At 32.0% G+C, this 17,614-nt stretch overlaps 2 protein-coding genes across 2 annotated transcripts; both read right to left on the bottom strand.

The window, feature by feature from the left end:
• Nucleotides 1-503: 503 nt before the first annotated feature.
• LOC123898472 (C-factor-like) lies at nucleotides 504-4,482 on the bottom strand. Its single transcript, XM_045949441.1, has 6 exons — nucleotides 4,252-4,482; nucleotides 3,955-4,107; nucleotides 2,262-2,355; nucleotides 2,069-2,151; nucleotides 1,692-1,845; nucleotides 504-869 (listed from the first exon to the last, which is right to left on the bottom strand). Exons 1-6 carry the CDS (start codon nucleotides 4,453-4,455, stop codon nucleotides 634-636), a joined length of 924 nt encoding a protein of 307 aa, XP_045805397.1. The 5' UTR covers nucleotides 4,456-4,482; the 3' UTR covers nucleotides 504-633.
• Nucleotides 4,483-11,093: 6,611 nt separating this feature from the next.
• Nucleotides 11,094-15,218, bottom strand: LOC123898471 (C-factor-like). The gene is made up of 7 exons (XM_045949440.1): nucleotides 14,975-15,218; nucleotides 14,672-14,824; nucleotides 12,835-12,928; nucleotides 12,539-12,621; nucleotides 12,177-12,330; nucleotides 11,537-11,848; nucleotides 11,094-11,310 (listed from the first exon to the last, which is right to left on the bottom strand). The coding sequence occupies exons 1-6, from the start codon at nucleotides 15,179-15,181 to the stop codon at nucleotides 11,613-11,615; spliced, it is 927 nt and encodes a 308-aa protein (XP_045805396.1). The 5' UTR covers nucleotides 15,182-15,218; the 3' UTR covers nucleotides 11,094-11,310; nucleotides 11,537-11,612.
• Between the last annotated feature and the right edge of the window lie 2,396 nt (nucleotides 15,219-17,614).

The raw sequence follows: 17,614 nt of genomic DNA, 5'->3' as shown, positions 1-17,614 counted from the left end.
TAGAGTCCCATCATCTAGAATCTAAACATTTTCAATTCAAGTAATTATGATCAACATTCAACACTATATATTGTTTCTCCCATATTCAACTATCACACTTATAAGTTATATGTCTCTACATGCCACAGTCGTGCAATCTCGACATTTGATCACATTTCGAGGGGAAAGAATCGATTGTTGTTAAAATTAGACGAGATATCAAACTGTCGAGACTTTTAAATCATGATTCAATTAGTTCAACCAATCACGGTTTAAATTGGTACCACCTGGTTGGATCAAGTTCTAAAAGACTATGAACCAGCTACGGTTGAGCCAATAAAAAAACTTGCCAATTCCTGGTTCAACCTGCCGGTCTGGTCTGATTTTGACATCATTGACGAGTAACTTTGGCCTTTTATTTAGTTTGAATACAAATTTTAACAAGTATTTATAGGAAATGATGGTTAACATGAAATGAGAAACATATCAAGTAGTTGTATTTCCTTTATCTTTAACAACAAATATGAATGAATCAATGAATTTTATTATGAAATATGATTCTATAGTCATTTTTTTTCGAATGGAGCTTTGAAACTTATTGTCAATATCATTTTTACATGTTATGTTGTTTAACATAAATATAACAGTAACAAGTTACCAAGGAATTTCTTGACCATCCCAAGCAAAGAATTTTCCATTGTCTTGACTCTTCACATTGTTAATGATGTGTAACAGCTTATGTACTGAGTACTCTTTGGTGAAGAGCTTTTCTTTAGGAACATTTTTTTGAAATGGCTTAGAAAGATCTGTATCAACTGTACCAGGATGCAATAGAATAGTTATTATTGGATCCTTCTTCCTCGCAAATTCCAACGAGATAGTCTTCGACACTGGTAAAACGTAAGTGGGAAAAATAAGTTCTTAATGGTTACCATTTCAAACAAAGGGTAAAACAAAAGTACTTATGCTACAAGCTATTTCTATAACAAAGAGTAAATTTCATATATGCTATAAGCTGAAAACAACTTATAAACATGTCATAAATTAGTTTCATACTCTCCTAATCCAAACAGGTTCAATACTTCAATATCAAATTGAATTTAATGTATACTTCACCAACCAATGCATCGCAATAACATTTATGAAATGTGGCTGCTGGCACAGAGTTAGCTGATGCTTATTCCGCGGATACCGTCATTGTTTCTTCTCAAGGAAAAGAAGTTCATGACCCGTAGGCCTTTTACCTCCACGTGGCATTGCTCCGTCAGGCTTTCGCCCATTGCGGAAAATTCCGCACTGCTGCCTCCCTTAGGAGTTTGGGCCTTGTCTCAGTCCCAGTGTGGCTGATCATCGTTTCGGACCAGCTAGCTACTGATCACCACCGCCTTGGTAAGCTATTACCTCACCAACTAGCTAATCAGACGTGAACCCCTCCTTGGGCGGATTCCTCCTTTCGCTCCTCAGCCTACGGGGTATTAGCAGCCGTTTCCAGCTGTTGTCCCCCTCCCAAGGGCAGGTTCTTACACGTTACTCACCCGTCAGCCACTGGAAACACCACTTCCCATCCGACTTGCATGGACATGTGCAGTGTAGTACATGACTGATAGACTATATATATGTTTCTATATAATGAGACCACAGTGCATGATCCAATGATGCATTTATGATATTGAGTATAATAGGACAGTGATCATGAAAAAAGAGAACCATACATTGATTAAGAGCAGTCTTTGAAGATCGATACGAATGCCAACCACCAAGACGATTATCGCCAATAGATGCAACCCTTGCACTCAAACTAGCTACAACTGCAGCACTTCTTTCAGTTCCAATCCCACCTCCAGCTTTTAGAAGAGGCCACATGTGCTGATTAGAATTTCACATAATTAGATAAAAAAGTTGGCTCAAATTATCGAAAATACATTCATTCATAACATTGAAGGAAAAGGAACACATACAAAATCAGACAGAAACAAGAATAGCTAAAGATAGGATCCACATACACATAAACAACTCACATTTACTTCTAAAATTATCATAAATAGATAAACGAATAAAAAATTTGTAATGAAATTCAGATTGATGTTACCTTGATAACCAAGATAGGACCGACGGCATTAACCTCATATGCAAGCATTAAAGATGACTTCTCCAATTTGTTCAATGTGGTTTCTGTATAGTATAGATAACTAATATCATTGACTATACATATAACATGGTAATAAAGTTTTAGCTCACAGTTTACATTATGTCCGTTGCCAAACAATGAAACAAATATTTACCTGGTTGCAATACTTCGGGTATTGAAAGAATTCCAGATGCATTTATGAGAAGGTTTAGATGACCATATGTCTCTTTGATTGACAATGCAGATGCCTGAAATATTATGAAACACACAAAGCTTAACAAACAAGAAATTTTCATATCTAACAGTGAACGGTCGTAATGCCTAAACAAGAATATATATCATCCTATATTCGATATCCTATAGCTGATCGTGTTGTTTGTAAATTGTAAAAAGAGCAACAATATCATGACATAACATCAGTCTTAATAAAAAAGGGTACTACATTTGTTAATTCTCCCTAGACAAACGTTCCCATTTAGCAAATGACATGTCGGTTAACTTAATCAATGTCAGTGTTGTCAAATAACAGCTATAGTGCTATAGCGTAGCGGAATTTGAAGAAACTGGTATTGTTCCGCGATATGCTATTTAGTAGAATGTGATGTCAAATAGTGGTTATAGAAGCGCTATAGCACCGCAGCATAGTAGAATTTGAATGAACTGCTATTTTCTGTGACCTGAGATTGACAACAATGAATATAGCGAGGGGAGAAGAAATTAACAAGTGATGATGTAAACTTCATAAAAATGGTTCCATTGATTCCATGGTTGAGACTCGATAAGCTCTAAGCCATCATTCCAACATCTCTTTTTCTATTCATGGGAACAAGAGTACTACAAACACACACTTTTAGTCTTTTCCCAACACAAACTCCTTTTAGTTAAAGTTCAAATAGATGTCACTATTTTTAAAATAAATTCTACTAAATCATGCGTGTTCTACATAAATTCATTGGGATCCCCTATAAATTTCAACAAACAAAAGAGAAATGTGTTACTTGCATTTCTGTTTTTGGGATTACTGCACTTGACCAAATATAACAAAATTTAGTTGGGAATAGAAATGCTAGCAACACACAGCCTCGCTTATCCAACCTAGCATTGTTGAAGTATCATTCAGTCATCTACACCAGCAGCAAATTAAATGGAAACAAAATATTTTTGCAGGGACTAACTGCATAAGGAGGCATATTTACAAGGACTAATAGCATGTTTAAGCCAATAAGTCCTTGTATGCCTAATAGGTTCTCCGGAAAAAATTAATCACTTCTAAATAGCCGTGGATACTTTGTACATATAATTTGGTAATAAAAAAATAGAAAATTTCAGCCTAAAGTTAAATGGTAGCTAAACATATTGTTAACAGCCTTATATCGGTTGCGAGATGGCTTGAATATATGTTTATAAGTGAGGGCAATCCTCACCTTACAAATGTTGATTTTGTAGGGTTGAGTTAGGCCCAACTCCCTATACTAAGATTGTATCAGAATTCATAACCTCGATCCGCTGGGCCCACCTGCTACCAGGTTTCTGATCGGTCTAGCCACTATTTATATCCGCACACTTGCAATCATCACCTTACAACACGTTTTGTAGGGTTGAGTTAAGCTCAACTCCCAATTCTAATACACATTTTATAAACCTTGCCACAAATCCCATTTCTATTGTCTAGTAAAATTTCCTATACCAAATACACCACTTTAAGTTTAATGTTTGACAAGAAATCTATCCTAAGTCCTAACATCCTAATAATTAAAAGGGTCACTTAGTATCTAAATTCATGCTTACTTATTGTAAAAATGACAGAGAAAAGAAAGAAAAACAATTATTGAGAAAAGAAAAATAACCTCAATAGAACTTTCAACTGTCAAATCCAAAGGCAAGACTTGAAGACGATCATCAAATCTATCCTTCAAATGAAGCAGCCCAGTTGATGCATTTGGATTACGACAAGTAGCAACAACATGCCCTTTATCATTGTTCTCTAACAATTGCTTCACCTACACAATGCAGAAAAAAAAAACAGTAACTAAAAAAACCAGGAAAAAAAATTCACACCCCCATGAAAAAAAGTAGTTTTTTTTACAATGTAGAAAATACCCAGAAGGAAAAAAACATTGATTTAGTAAGAGAAAGAATCTTACAAATTCAAGACCGATTCCTCTGGATGCTCCTTGAACTAAGGAAACACCATTAGCTTGAGAAGATGAAGAAAAGGCTCTTCTTGCTAGTGATAGAAGCCTAGGTGAACGTGAAGCCATGGAAGTGTTGTTCTTGTTGTGGGTTGGTGGCAATAGAAGCAATAGTGAATCATTACATGAAAGAGAAAAGAACATGAAGCGTGGCATAATAGTCACCAAGAAAGGAATGCTATTAATAGAAAAACACAGAAATATATAGTACACGGTAACATATCTCAGAATTGATTTTTGGTAGTTGCAACCGTTTAGGCAGGTGTAAATTTTTCTTCTTGAGATTAATGAACATGTATGACGGTGTAAATTAGTTTTATACGATCATTTAATAAGAAATCATCAATCTATTAAATTATTTTGTTATACTCTAACAGTGTAATTTATTTTACACGTGCATCCATTCAAATTACATCATAGTGTCACTTTTATTAGTTTGTTCTTAAAATATCTCCTCAAATATTTACGTATAATGATATTGATTGCATGTAAAGAAATTATACATAAATTATACACTATCTTTATATTGGTGTGTGTGGAGATTCACATAATGTTTATTTACTATAATGTTTACAAAAATTACACCTTAAAATTCATATATAACATTTTCTAACCTCTTTCAAATTATGTTTTCTTTGTTAGAGATGAATGTGCAATAGTAATCGAAGAACCACATTCAAATTCGAGAATTTCGTGACACTTAGTATGAAATACGTTCAATGAAGCACATACTGAGATATGGATACCAAACATAAAACTGACACATTAATATTGATAAAAATTTGAAAAAATGACATGATTCCATGTAATCAGTATCGTCGATGTAAGACATGTAGTCTCAAACACGTTCTATGAAGCACATAAACAAACAAAGATACTAAACACGACACTGTCACGTTGACATTGATAAAAATTTAAGAAAATGGTGTGATTTAACCTAATCATAAGTGTCGATGTCATCGAAACATACATTGATATATGTCTAACACCGGAACGGACATAGATGAATCTGACATCGGTAGACGCTCTATTCAAAATGTGTATGTGCTTTATAGAATGTGTTGGTAACGAACACTTTGATTTTAATAAGAAGGGAGGAGATATCTATTTTCAAGTGTCAAATGGGAGAGCTTGGTCTGCAAGGTACCTAATAAGGATGTCCTCGACAGAATGTAATATGATCTTCCAAATTCACATCTTTATAGAAATATATATATAAAGACAACACAAATTATTCAACATCTCAAAGTACGATTAATTGGTGTTTATTTTTCTTTTCAATTTTTTCTCTCTCTCATATGACAAAGAAATTTATTTGTCCATAGAATTTTCCTAAATGGAAGAAGAAGCTACTCAAAGATGAATGGATCGAATGTGAATCATCACTACAATCAAATCACTACCACTACCACCACCAAAGAGTTGTAGTTAACAGAATGATGTGCAAGTCATGAAGCGGTTCACTTTTCAATCTAATCTTTTGAATTTCTAGACATTACTTATGATATATGCTCTCTTTTGTAATGAATTATTATGTTTATTAGTCTAATATAAAATAGGGTCATGTTAAACAGTGCAGCAGGTGCACTTGTTAAGTATATCAAAAATAGAAATAAAACATAAGGTTAATGTTGATAAAAACAACTTTTTACAGTTTCAGTGCATTGAATGTACGAGTTTCAAGACAAAATTTCCTTATTTATGTGTTTAACTATTGCACCGGCTGCACTATTTAACATTTTCCTATAAAATATTAACCCCTTGAGAATTTTTTTTTTTTTTTTATCTTAGTTATGTAGATTTTGATGATTAAAATAGTAATTCGTCATATACTCTTGCACTATAAAATATCATCATAAATATAAGGCAAATGCTAACATGTGGCTAAAGGGCACATGTTAAAGTGCATTTAATTAACTAGTATCACACTTACTGTATTTCAAAAATAGTAATAATAACTTCATTAATTAAAATATATGGTTCAATTTGAAAGGCAGGTTATGATACTCTTACCAAAGATCACGATTATGATACACACGCTGGTCAAATGATTTTGGTACAAAGCTATCATCTTTGCTTTTAGTCCTTTCAATGAATTTTACACCTCCATTTTACACAAGTTGGAAATGTTACTGATTTTGTAGATGGTATACAAACTTTGATTTTGAAGATGATTTAAGAGATGATTATGTATACCATCTCAAAGTCAGCATCACGTTTTTGTGAAGGAAAAAAAATGGGTTGATTGTTAACAAACAAAAATAAATTGGATGCATATAATTAGTCAGCATCACGTTTTTGTGTATCATCATTATCTTTGGCAAGAGCGTCTTCCAAATTGATTTAAATAATTAATAAATATAGTGGATCATATCTTTTAATTAATAAAGTTGATTATTACTATTTTTGAAATACATTAAGTGAAATACTAGTTAATTTAATGCACCTTAAAATGTGCCCTTAGGGCACATATTAGCGGAACCCAAATATAACTATAAATTTTAGAACTCAAATAACTATCCATTAATTCGACATGAGAATAAAATGCAACCACATAAAAAGTACCGGTAATTACTTCTCAAACATAACCAAAAAAATTACTCCCTCCGTCCCACAATGAGGACCCATTTTGAAAATGTATACTATTTATATATTTTGGTTTGACCATATTTTTCTACTAATAAATAAAAATAAATATTATCATATAAGATGTTGTTTGATTTGTCTCGATGAGTATTTTTAAAATATCAAATTTTTATAATTTTTATTATTATACAATTAAAAATATTAATCGTCATGCATCGGCAAACGTGATGAAACAGTCAACTAGGACAATCTTTTTGGGATGGAGGGAGTAGGAGTTTTACATTTAATATATTAATCAATTATTCCTTATGATCAATTGGACATGATGAATTCAAGTATCAAGAGAATATTAAAACAATTCGATGCATGCATGAATTTCATGTTGATTGCATTTCTAAATGGTTGATGATGAAAAACGAGTGTCCTATTTGCAAATCAGAAGTTGTAACTCCAACAAAAAGATTGATAAGAATCCATAAGTTTTTTAAGATATGAATATCTTTTTCTTTCTTAATATGTAATTTTTTTAACAATATGATTTTAACAACAACTATTTTGTTATGGTATTTCTAAACATACCATAACAAAATATGAATTGTGTCCATAATCAAATTACGAAAAATAAATTACATATTAAGAAAGAACTTATGGATTCTTATCAATCTTTTTTTTGTTGGAGTTACAACTTCTGATTTGCAAATAGGACACTCGTTTTTCATCATCAACCATTTAGAAATGCAATCAACATGAAATTCATGTATGCATCGAATTGTTTTAATATTCTCTTGATACTTGAATTCATCATGTCCAATTGATAAGGAAAAATTGATTAGTACTCCTTTCATCCTTAATTATAAGCAAATGTTTTCTTTTCAGATTCGTTGAATAATTAATGTATTTGGTCTATATTATAGACCAAATTCATCAGTTATTGAATGAATCTGAAATGTTGACTTTGAAATATCAAGTGTAAGGAATCATGTTGCTAAAAGATCATACCTGGCATATAAGGCAGTTGTCTGTTTCTCGATCATCCGGATGTAACACATTCAAAACAATACTAAGGGACTAAGGGAACATGTGTATATATATTTATTAAATTGAGATGAAAATCAAATTTTTCTGTATGCTTACCATGCTGCTCAGATCTAATCAAAGAAATCACAATTGCTGAAGATTTATTGTGATATATCGGAGAAAGAGTAGAGATATAAGACAACGGTAATGGTTTTCATTTGATAAAGACCGAAACAATAATCCATAAACCTGGTTTTGTTTCCTCCCTTATGGATCTAGAGAGTGGGGTGGGGGAGAGATGAATGGTATTATGGGATGCGCCGCTACTCGTATCATCAAAGCGATTCAAGCACACATTTTATAAGCAGTCAAAAGCATATTGATATTAGGGTTAAGATTCTGTTATTTATTGTAAAATAAATAAATTATAGATGATAAAATTATATTTAATTGATTTCTCCAAAATAAATTTCACGGTAAAAATTTGAATAGTATATTTTCTTATTTAGTTTAATTTTTGTATACACTAAGAGCATAATGACATTAAAAAGAATAATAGACATCTCAACTTTGTTGACTCCCTAGTAAGCTCTAATTCTATGTCAAATGGTCATATATATTAACTAAAAAAAAATGAAAATTATATACAATGATAAGAGAAAAAACCTTACCCAAAATTCAAATTAAAAATAAATAAATAAAATCTAAAGAAAAGGAACACAAGCAAAAAGACAAAAATTAATTTATAATGTTTTTTTATCATTGTAATACGAGTCTTTGGACTTTTTAAGCTTGTGGTCATGAAAGTTCTATCATTGGCTCTTGTATTTAGAGAAAATTAGGTCAATTGAAAGGGAAAAACCACCTTGTATATTCAATAGGTTCTCCGATAAAAATTAATCACCCTTAAATGATACCTTTAAAATATGCATAGTTTTAGTACCTATTTTCCTTATAATAATCTTGCTTGTTTGCAAAGTTTTTAGTACTTTCTTACTATTTTCCTTATAATAATCTTGCTTGTTTGCAAAGTTTCTAGTTTTCTTACTACATTTTGCTTGTTTTCTATTTTGTAGGCCCAAAAGCATCGATAAAGTATCCACCTTTTGGCCCATTTTCATGACTTCATGGTTAAGGCTTGCAATGATGATGTGGATAAGGATGTTTTCTCTCCCCACCCTCCGCGATTCTTTTATACCCCCAATATTTCAATTGTGCCCTCGGAAAAAACTTCGGTTCGTAGAAACCGAATTTTTTTTAGTACAAATTCAGGGTAAATTTCGGTTTTCATAAACCGAAATTTGTTTTCAAGGCAAAAAAAAACTTCGGTTTCTATAAACCGAAGTTTTTTGCAAGGGTAAAATTTGAAAGTTAGGGGATAAAAGAATCACAAAGGGTGGGGAGAGAAAACATCGTGGATAAGTGTTTGTTTAATGAAAATCAAGTGGAAATTATGAAGGAAAGAGTTACAATTTCGTGGAAGTAGCTATTAATCACATTAAGGATCATAAAAACCCACTAAAGATCAAATGTTGCACCAATCTGAAGGCTGTAGCGGCAGTAGCAAGCTTCACACGGCCGTGATAGAGACTGGTGATGAAAATATCAGTTTTCTTATCTCTTTTCCCTCTTCATGACCACAGACCACTTATCATTATATAACTCATCCTGTTGAAAGCCACCAAATTTACTTCACATATGGCTATATAAGGAGCGTTAGTCTCTTTTGTAATAAATTGTGATGAAAGAAATTACTATGATGTTTTTAGGGTAGTTTTAAGATTATTTTTATGTAATTTTATTCGTTTTAAGTAGTCAATCATGGAAAATACCTAAAGATTTAGTTTACTTGAAGAATAAGCAAGAGTTAGAAGAAATTACATAAATAGAGCAAAAATTGAAGAAAATCTGCACATCATGCATCGTGCCACGATGAAGATTTACTGAAGGATCGTGCCACGATGGGGCGCGTTCCAATGCACGAAAATCACTACAAATAGAGGTCCAGGCCACCATATTTTGACACACTGAAATTGAGAGAGTTCAAGAAAGCAAGGCAATCTCTCACCAATGGGAGTAGTTTTTCTAGCGCTTTAATGAGGTTATTTTGTATTTGTAATTTTTTAAACTCTTTGTTATGTTGATTATGCATATGAGTAACCAAGTTCCTTAGGTTAGATTGAGTAGATGAACTCCCCTTATTAAACTATTTGAATCCATGTAATAGGTTCGAAAAAGACTACATTCATTGCAATTCAGTTTATTATTTCATTTAATTATCTTTATTCTTCATGCTAGTATATTCATAAGTAGACGTATTTATGAATTGTTAACAAGAATTAATTGACCAGTGACATAGCTTTTAAATCTCAACCTGAGATAATTATTTAAACCAACGCCAGGAATAGTACGTAACATTGAACTTGAGGTTTGTGACAAAACGAATGGCATAATACAATACTATGCTTAAGTTTCACCGAATTAATGTTCACCAAGTTAATGCGTTCATGATTTCCATACTCATCTACAAAAGTAGTGGGTGTTATTAATTGAATACGATAATTTTAGTATCCAAAAGCACATTTTACTACTTTTTGGTTAATTCGTCATGGTATTAAAAGGAATTACAAGGAAATATAACGCCATATTATCCCTTTTGTTATTAAAGATAGCTTTGAAACTAACAGGCTTGGTAAACCCTTCTATAGGGTTGTACTTAGTTAGGGAGGTTTTGGTCTAGTCCCCCTCCTTTTTTTTTTGTATCTCTATCCTCTTCTATCTATATATATATATATATATATATATATATATATCTTTTGAGGCAGTAGCGCTTTGCTACTCTTTTTTTTTTAAAAAAAAAAAAAAAAAAAAATAGGGGAGGAATTAAAACAACTTAACCACATCTTTCTAAACTTGAATTTCTCAAAACAAATTCTTAAAAACCAAAATTTACTTTCAGTTTTATTTCCTAAATTCATTCTAACTACTTTGTTAAACAATCCATGTAGAGACGAACTTATATAAATATTATTCTCTTATTGTCTTTAGACGATGGCAATTTTTTATCTTCATTTTTAGATTTTCTTCTGTTTTGAGCATTTAATTTATCTCCTTTATATGTACTGAAAACATGTGTTGGAGAGATAATAGTCCAATAGTACTTAAGAGATAAATGTGTCAATGAAAAACTATAAGGTAAATCATTTTTGAATTTTGTTAAATAGGATTCTTTACAAAGGCAATTTGGTTGCATTCTAAATAATAACTTATTTCTTAACTATTTATATTTAAGCTGTTTCTATCATTGTCTCCGGTGCAAGCTATCATTCTGTTCATTCTATTCATCGCCTGCAAATTCTTTCTCATATGATGTCCTTTTTTCTTCGGAGTTGTCTCCATTTTAACAACCTGAACAATCAAACAAAAGAGACTAAGATCAAACTCTTGATAGTGTGTGAGTGTGTGTGTGTGTGTGTAAGGTGTGAAGCGTCTTTTACTTATAAACGATTTTTTCATGTCATATCATTTCAATATAATCTCTCTGATTACAACTCTTCGTGCTCATAACTTGACATATATAGATTATAGGGAATGGTAATCAATCAAATGAATTGAAAGCAATTTTGTTAATTACCTCGTTTGAGTAGTCTGCGTTCTCTGATTCAGATGCCGCACTTTCATGCTATGTTGTTTAACATAAATATAACAGATTACCAAGGAATTTCTTGACCATCCCAAGCAAAGAACTTTCCATTGTCCTGACTCTTCACATTGTTAATGATGTGTAACAGCTTTTGAACTGAGTACTCTTTGGTTAAGAGCTTTTCTTTAGGAATATTTTTTTGAAATGGCTTAGTAAGATCTGTATCAACTGTACCAGGATGCAATAAAATACTTATTATTGGATCCTTCTTCCTTGCAAATTCCAACGAGATAGTCTTCGACACTGATAGAACGTAAGTGGAAAAATAAGCTCTTAATGATGACAATTTCAAATAATTTATCATATAAGTGCTTACGTATAACAAAAGGTAAATTAAAGTCAAACGATTTTCATATCAGATATAAGTTGTTTTCATAACTAGCTACATACGAAAATAAGTGGAAAACAACTTATGAACCATGTCAGAAATTGTTATCATAAACTCTCCCAACAGTTTCATAAGCGTTTATGCCAGTAGATAAGCTCAAATGAGACCACAATGCATGATCCAATGATGCATTTAACATACTGAGTATAACAAGACAATTATGATGAAAAAAGAGGATCACACGTTGATTAAGAGCAGTTTTTGAAGATCGATACGAATGCCAATCACCGAGACGATTATTTCCAATAGATGCAACCCTTGAACTTAAACTAGCAACAACTGCAGAACTTCTTTCAGTCCCAATGCCACCCCCAACTTTTAGAAGAGGCCACATGTGCTGATTTAGAAATTCACAGAATTAGATAAACATGTTGACTCATATTATCATCGAAAACACATTGATTCATAACATTGAAGGAAAAGAAACACATACAAAATCAGATAGAAACAACAATATATAAAGATAGAACCCGCATTTACTTCACAAATTATCTTAAATAGATAGATAAATTAAAAAATTGTAATGAAATTCAGATTGATGTTACCTTGATAACCAAGATAGGTCCAACGGCATTAACTTCATACGCAAGCATTAAAGACGACTTCTCCAATTTGTTCAATGTGGTTTCTGTATAGCATATGTTAACTAATATAATTAACTAACGCAGTTCGAAAGAAACTTAGATATGGTAAGAGAGTTTTAGCGCATAGTTACACATAACTAGCCTCCGTTACACACTCCTATCTTTACAGGGGGCAAGCTCTTAAACCTGCCTGTAAATGACAATAGGCGGTGGATATTCTATTATAGCCATTACCAAAGAATGAAACAAATCTTTACCTGGTTGTAATACTCCAGGTATTGAAAAAATTCCAGATACATTTATGAGAAGGTTTAGATGGCCATATGTCTCTTTTATTGACAATGCAGATTCCTGAAATATTATGAAAAACACAAAGCTTAACAAACTAATACTCCCTCTGGCTCCGCGACAAAATATAAGCAAAAGTTACTTTTTAGGTTCATTGTATTTTTTTTAACGGCTTTTAGGTTCATTGTATGATTAATGTATCTGGTTTATATTATAGACCAGATACATTAATCATACAATGAACCTAATAAGTAATTTTTTCTTATAGTTTATCACGGAGGGAGTAGGTTTTTGGAATCTTTTAAATCTAACAGTTAACTGTCTTATCTTAAGTATTAAATAAGAATATATCAACCTATATTCAATAGCCTATAGCTAATCATGTTGTTTAATAGAAAAGGCTGCTACATTTGTTAATTCTCCCTAGTCAAAAGTTTTCATTTTGGAACTGACAAGTTGGTTAACATAATAAGGGTAGTAGTGGAATTTGAACAAACTGCTATTTTTTGCGATCTATGATTGAAAACACAGATCAGAGTAATATATAAGGATGAATATGTGCAATGTCCTTTTTGCTCAAGACTTATATAAGAAATCATTCCCCATTTTGATGACTTAGCATTAGCGGAGTCGATACTGAAGGGCCTGTTATGTGCTGATAGACCAAAGGGTGGCAATAGATATAGCGAGGCCAGAAGAAACTCTAATACCAAGGGATTAAGTAAGTAAAAAACATGCTTCAATTGATTCAATGGCTGAGACTCAACAATCTCTAAGCCATTATTCCAGCATTTCTTTTTTAATTGTTATTAAGGTTGACTTTGAATATATTGATGGAGAAATAGTACTAGGTGTTAAACGGGATTGAATCTTGCTCCCAAAAGCTAACTTAAAGGATGAGGGTGCCCAAGCGCATATATACATCCAACAGTCCAACAGCTTGTCAATGTGGGGCTCCAATACAACTTCAATACTCACTCTCACGCCTAGTGCAGTTTGTGGGTCAATTTTTTACATTGTCATCCTTAACCTGACTCTGATAACATATATAATGAGCTTGGATATCCAAGCCCATTTAACACTAGAAAAGCACGCTTTTATTCTTTTTCCAACATAGCTAAAGTTCAAATATACCTCATTATTTTGGAAATAAATTCTACTAATTCATGCAGGTTCCACAAAAATATAGTGGAATCCTTGTGAATTTAAACCTAACAGAAGAAACTGTCTTGCTAGCATTTCGTTTCTTTTTTTTATCTAGTAGTCAAGTGGCTAAACTCACACACTTTAAGTGTGGGGAATCTGGGGTTCGAACCTCGATCCCTTCAATAATGTCCCTTGTAGTTGTAGCTACCAACTGAGCTATACACTTACAGTACGATGCTACCATTTCTCTTTTTTATTTTTGGTCAAGTAGCCTAGTGGCTATACTTAAACATTTAAGTGTGGAGAAGTGGGGAATCCGACCTGACCCCTCCAATAATGTCTCTGGTAGTTAACAATTGAACTACACTCTAGCATTTCTATTACTAGGAATATGTACAAAGGACTAATAGCATATATAAGCCTACAGTTAAATCGAAGCTAAACATATTTTATAAACCATGCCACAAATCCCATTTCTATTGTCTAGTAAAATTTCCTATACCAAATACACCACTTAAAGTTTAATGTTTGACAAGAAATCTATAATAAGTCCCAACACCCTAATAATTAAAAGGGTCACTTGGTATCTAAATTCATGCTTACTGTATGTAAAAATGACAGAAAATAAAGTAAAACAATAAATAGGAACAGAAGCAAAACCTCAATAGAACTTTCAATAGTCAAATCCAATGGCAAAATTTGAAGACAATCATCAAATCTATCCTTCAAATGGAGAAGCCCAGTTGATGCATTTGGATTACGACAAGTAGCAATAACATGCCCTTTATCATTGTTCTCTAACAATTGCTTCACCTACACAATGCAGAAACACAAAACTGTAACTAAAAAAACAGAGAGGAAAAAAAAATCACACCCCATGAAGAAAAAGTAGATTTTTTTGACAATGTATGAAATACCCATGAGGAAAAAAACATTGATTTTGTAGGAAAAAAAGAATCTTACGAATTCAAGACCGATTCCTCTGGAAGCTCCTTGAACTAAGGAAACAGCATTAGGTTGAGAAGATGATGATGATGATGATGAAGAAAAGGCTCTTCTTGCTAGTGATAGAAGCCTAGGTGAACGTGAAGCCATGGAAGTGTTGTTCTTGTTGTGGGTTGGTGGCAATAGAAGCAATAGTGAATCATTACATGAAAGAGAAAAGAACATGAAGCGTGGCTGAATAGTGACCAAAAAAGGAATGCTATCAACAGAAAAACACGGAAATAGAGTACTAAGGGCAAGTTCTACCATCTAGAAGTGCATGTCAATGGTGCACAAGTCACCGATTTCATTATAACGAATATGAATTTTATAAAATTTATCGTTGAATTGAAAGTTTATATCATATAGACTATTTATATTTTTTTTGGAAAAAAATTGAAAATCATATGATATGTTATTGAGACCAGTTAAAATTAACGGTTTATGAATTTTTGTTAAAATTAACGGTTTATGAATTTTTATTAAATACTGTTAATCTTTATGAGATTTAATAACATATCAAATAGTTTTTAATTTTTTTTATGGATAATCTATATAATATAAACTTTTAATTCAACGGTAAATTTTATAAAATTCGTATTCGTTATAATAAAATCGGTGACTTGTGCACCATGCACCATATGGTGCATTTTGTGCATGTTAGCCATAGCCAATACTAATATAGTACTAACACAGAAAATTACACTTCATCAAAATAAATTAAAATAATTTTTTTATGAGAGAAAGAACAAAAACAACATGTAACATGTTGTGAATTCGAGTCGAAAACCACACCAATAATATTTTTTTTTTTTTTTTTGGGAGAGACACACCAATAATATTTAATGTGTGGGGCAAATGAATTGAAGCAATCAAATCAATAAATGGATGAGCAATAATCACAACAAAAGCTAGAACCACCAAAACGATAGAGAGAGACCCTCCAATCCACTATCAAACTTTCTTCTTCATTACAAAAGAGTTGCAAGAATTAGACTTCAACCATAATTCTACCATTTTCCCAAATCTCTTCCCGTGACCAAGAGATTTCAATGATACGTGATTACAAGGTGTTAGAAACACTTCTCCAACCCTAGAATATACCCAAAAGGAACCCCCTTTGATCCTAGATTGATGTTGGATGAAGAACCCTAAAAAACCTCACATTTTCTCTCTCTTACAGCTGCAGAAACGTGACACGTATATATAACTGCGCGATTTTCGCCCATGGCACAGGAATTTTTGCCTGGGGCAGAAAAAAGTAAGTCAGCTCATGCTCTACTGAAAATGTTCGCCTGAGGCACCGTTTTTTCCCTTGGGGCGAAAAAACCAATTTTCTACTTCAATTTAAAGGCAAATTCCAACGTAACATTCATGTTTATTTATTGTAGACTCTAACATACTGTGATTATATTATAATTAGAATAAAATCTTTTCACAAAAATTCATATATAACATTTTATAACCTCTTCCAAACTATGTTTTCTTTGTTAGTGATAAATGTACAATACTAATCGACCAACTACATTCAAATTCGAGAATTTAGTGACACGTTGTCTAAAATACGTTCAATGAAGCACATACAGAAATACAAATATTGAACATAAAATTGACACATTGATATTGATAATTTTTTTTAAATGACATGATTCAATGAGGCCATTATCGTTGGTGTCAGACGTATAGTCTCAATTACGTTTTATGAAGTACATACACAAACATAGATACTAAACACAACACTGACACGTTGACATTGATAAAAATTTGATAAAATAATGTGATTTAATATACTCATAAGTGTTGGTATCATCGAAACGGACATTTATAATAGTTTATAATATTAATAATTGGTCATACACTCTTGCGCTATAAAATAACATAAATGTAACTTTAAATTTTAGAACTCAAATACAACTATCCATTAATACAAGATCAGAATAAAATGCAACCATATAAAAAGTTCTCAAACATAACAAAATCTAGACATGCTTATAGAGCTCTGAAATACCATAACAAAATATGAATTGTGCCTAAAATCAAATTGTTGAAAATTACATATATATTAAGAAAATGTTGATATCCTTGAAGAATCAATGGATTCTTATCAATCTTTTTTTTTGTTGGAGTTACAACTTCTGATTTGTAGATATGACATTCATTTTTCATCATCAACCATTTAGAAATGCAATCAACATGAAATTCTTGAAAGAAAGAGATATTCATATCCTTGAAGAACTTATATAAGGATTCTTATCAATCTTTTTTTGTTGGAGTTACAACTTCTGATTTGCAAATAAACACTCATTTTTCATCATCAACCATTTAAAAATGCTAATCAACATGAAAATTCATGTGGATGCATTGAATTGTTCCAATATTCTCTTGATACCTTGAATTCATCCTGTCGAATTGATAAGGAATAATTGATTAGTATATTAAATGAAAAACTCTGATAAAATATTTGACATTGAAATATTAAGTGTAAGGAATCATGTTGATAAAAGATCATAAAGATCATACCTGCCATATAATGCAAGTGTTTGTTGCTTGATCATCTGGAGGTAACTCATTCAAATCAATAAGTGAGCCATTAGTGTATATACAGATATTATTTTAATT

Source organism: Trifolium pratense, linkage group LG7 (assembly GCF_020283565.1).
Source record: "Trifolium pratense cultivar HEN17-A07 linkage group LG7, ARS_RC_1.1, whole genome shotgun sequence".
NCBI lineage: Eukaryota > Viridiplantae > Streptophyta > Magnoliopsida > Fabales > Fabaceae > Trifolium > Trifolium pratense.
This window is presented reverse-complemented; position numbering and strand designations above follow the sequence as displayed.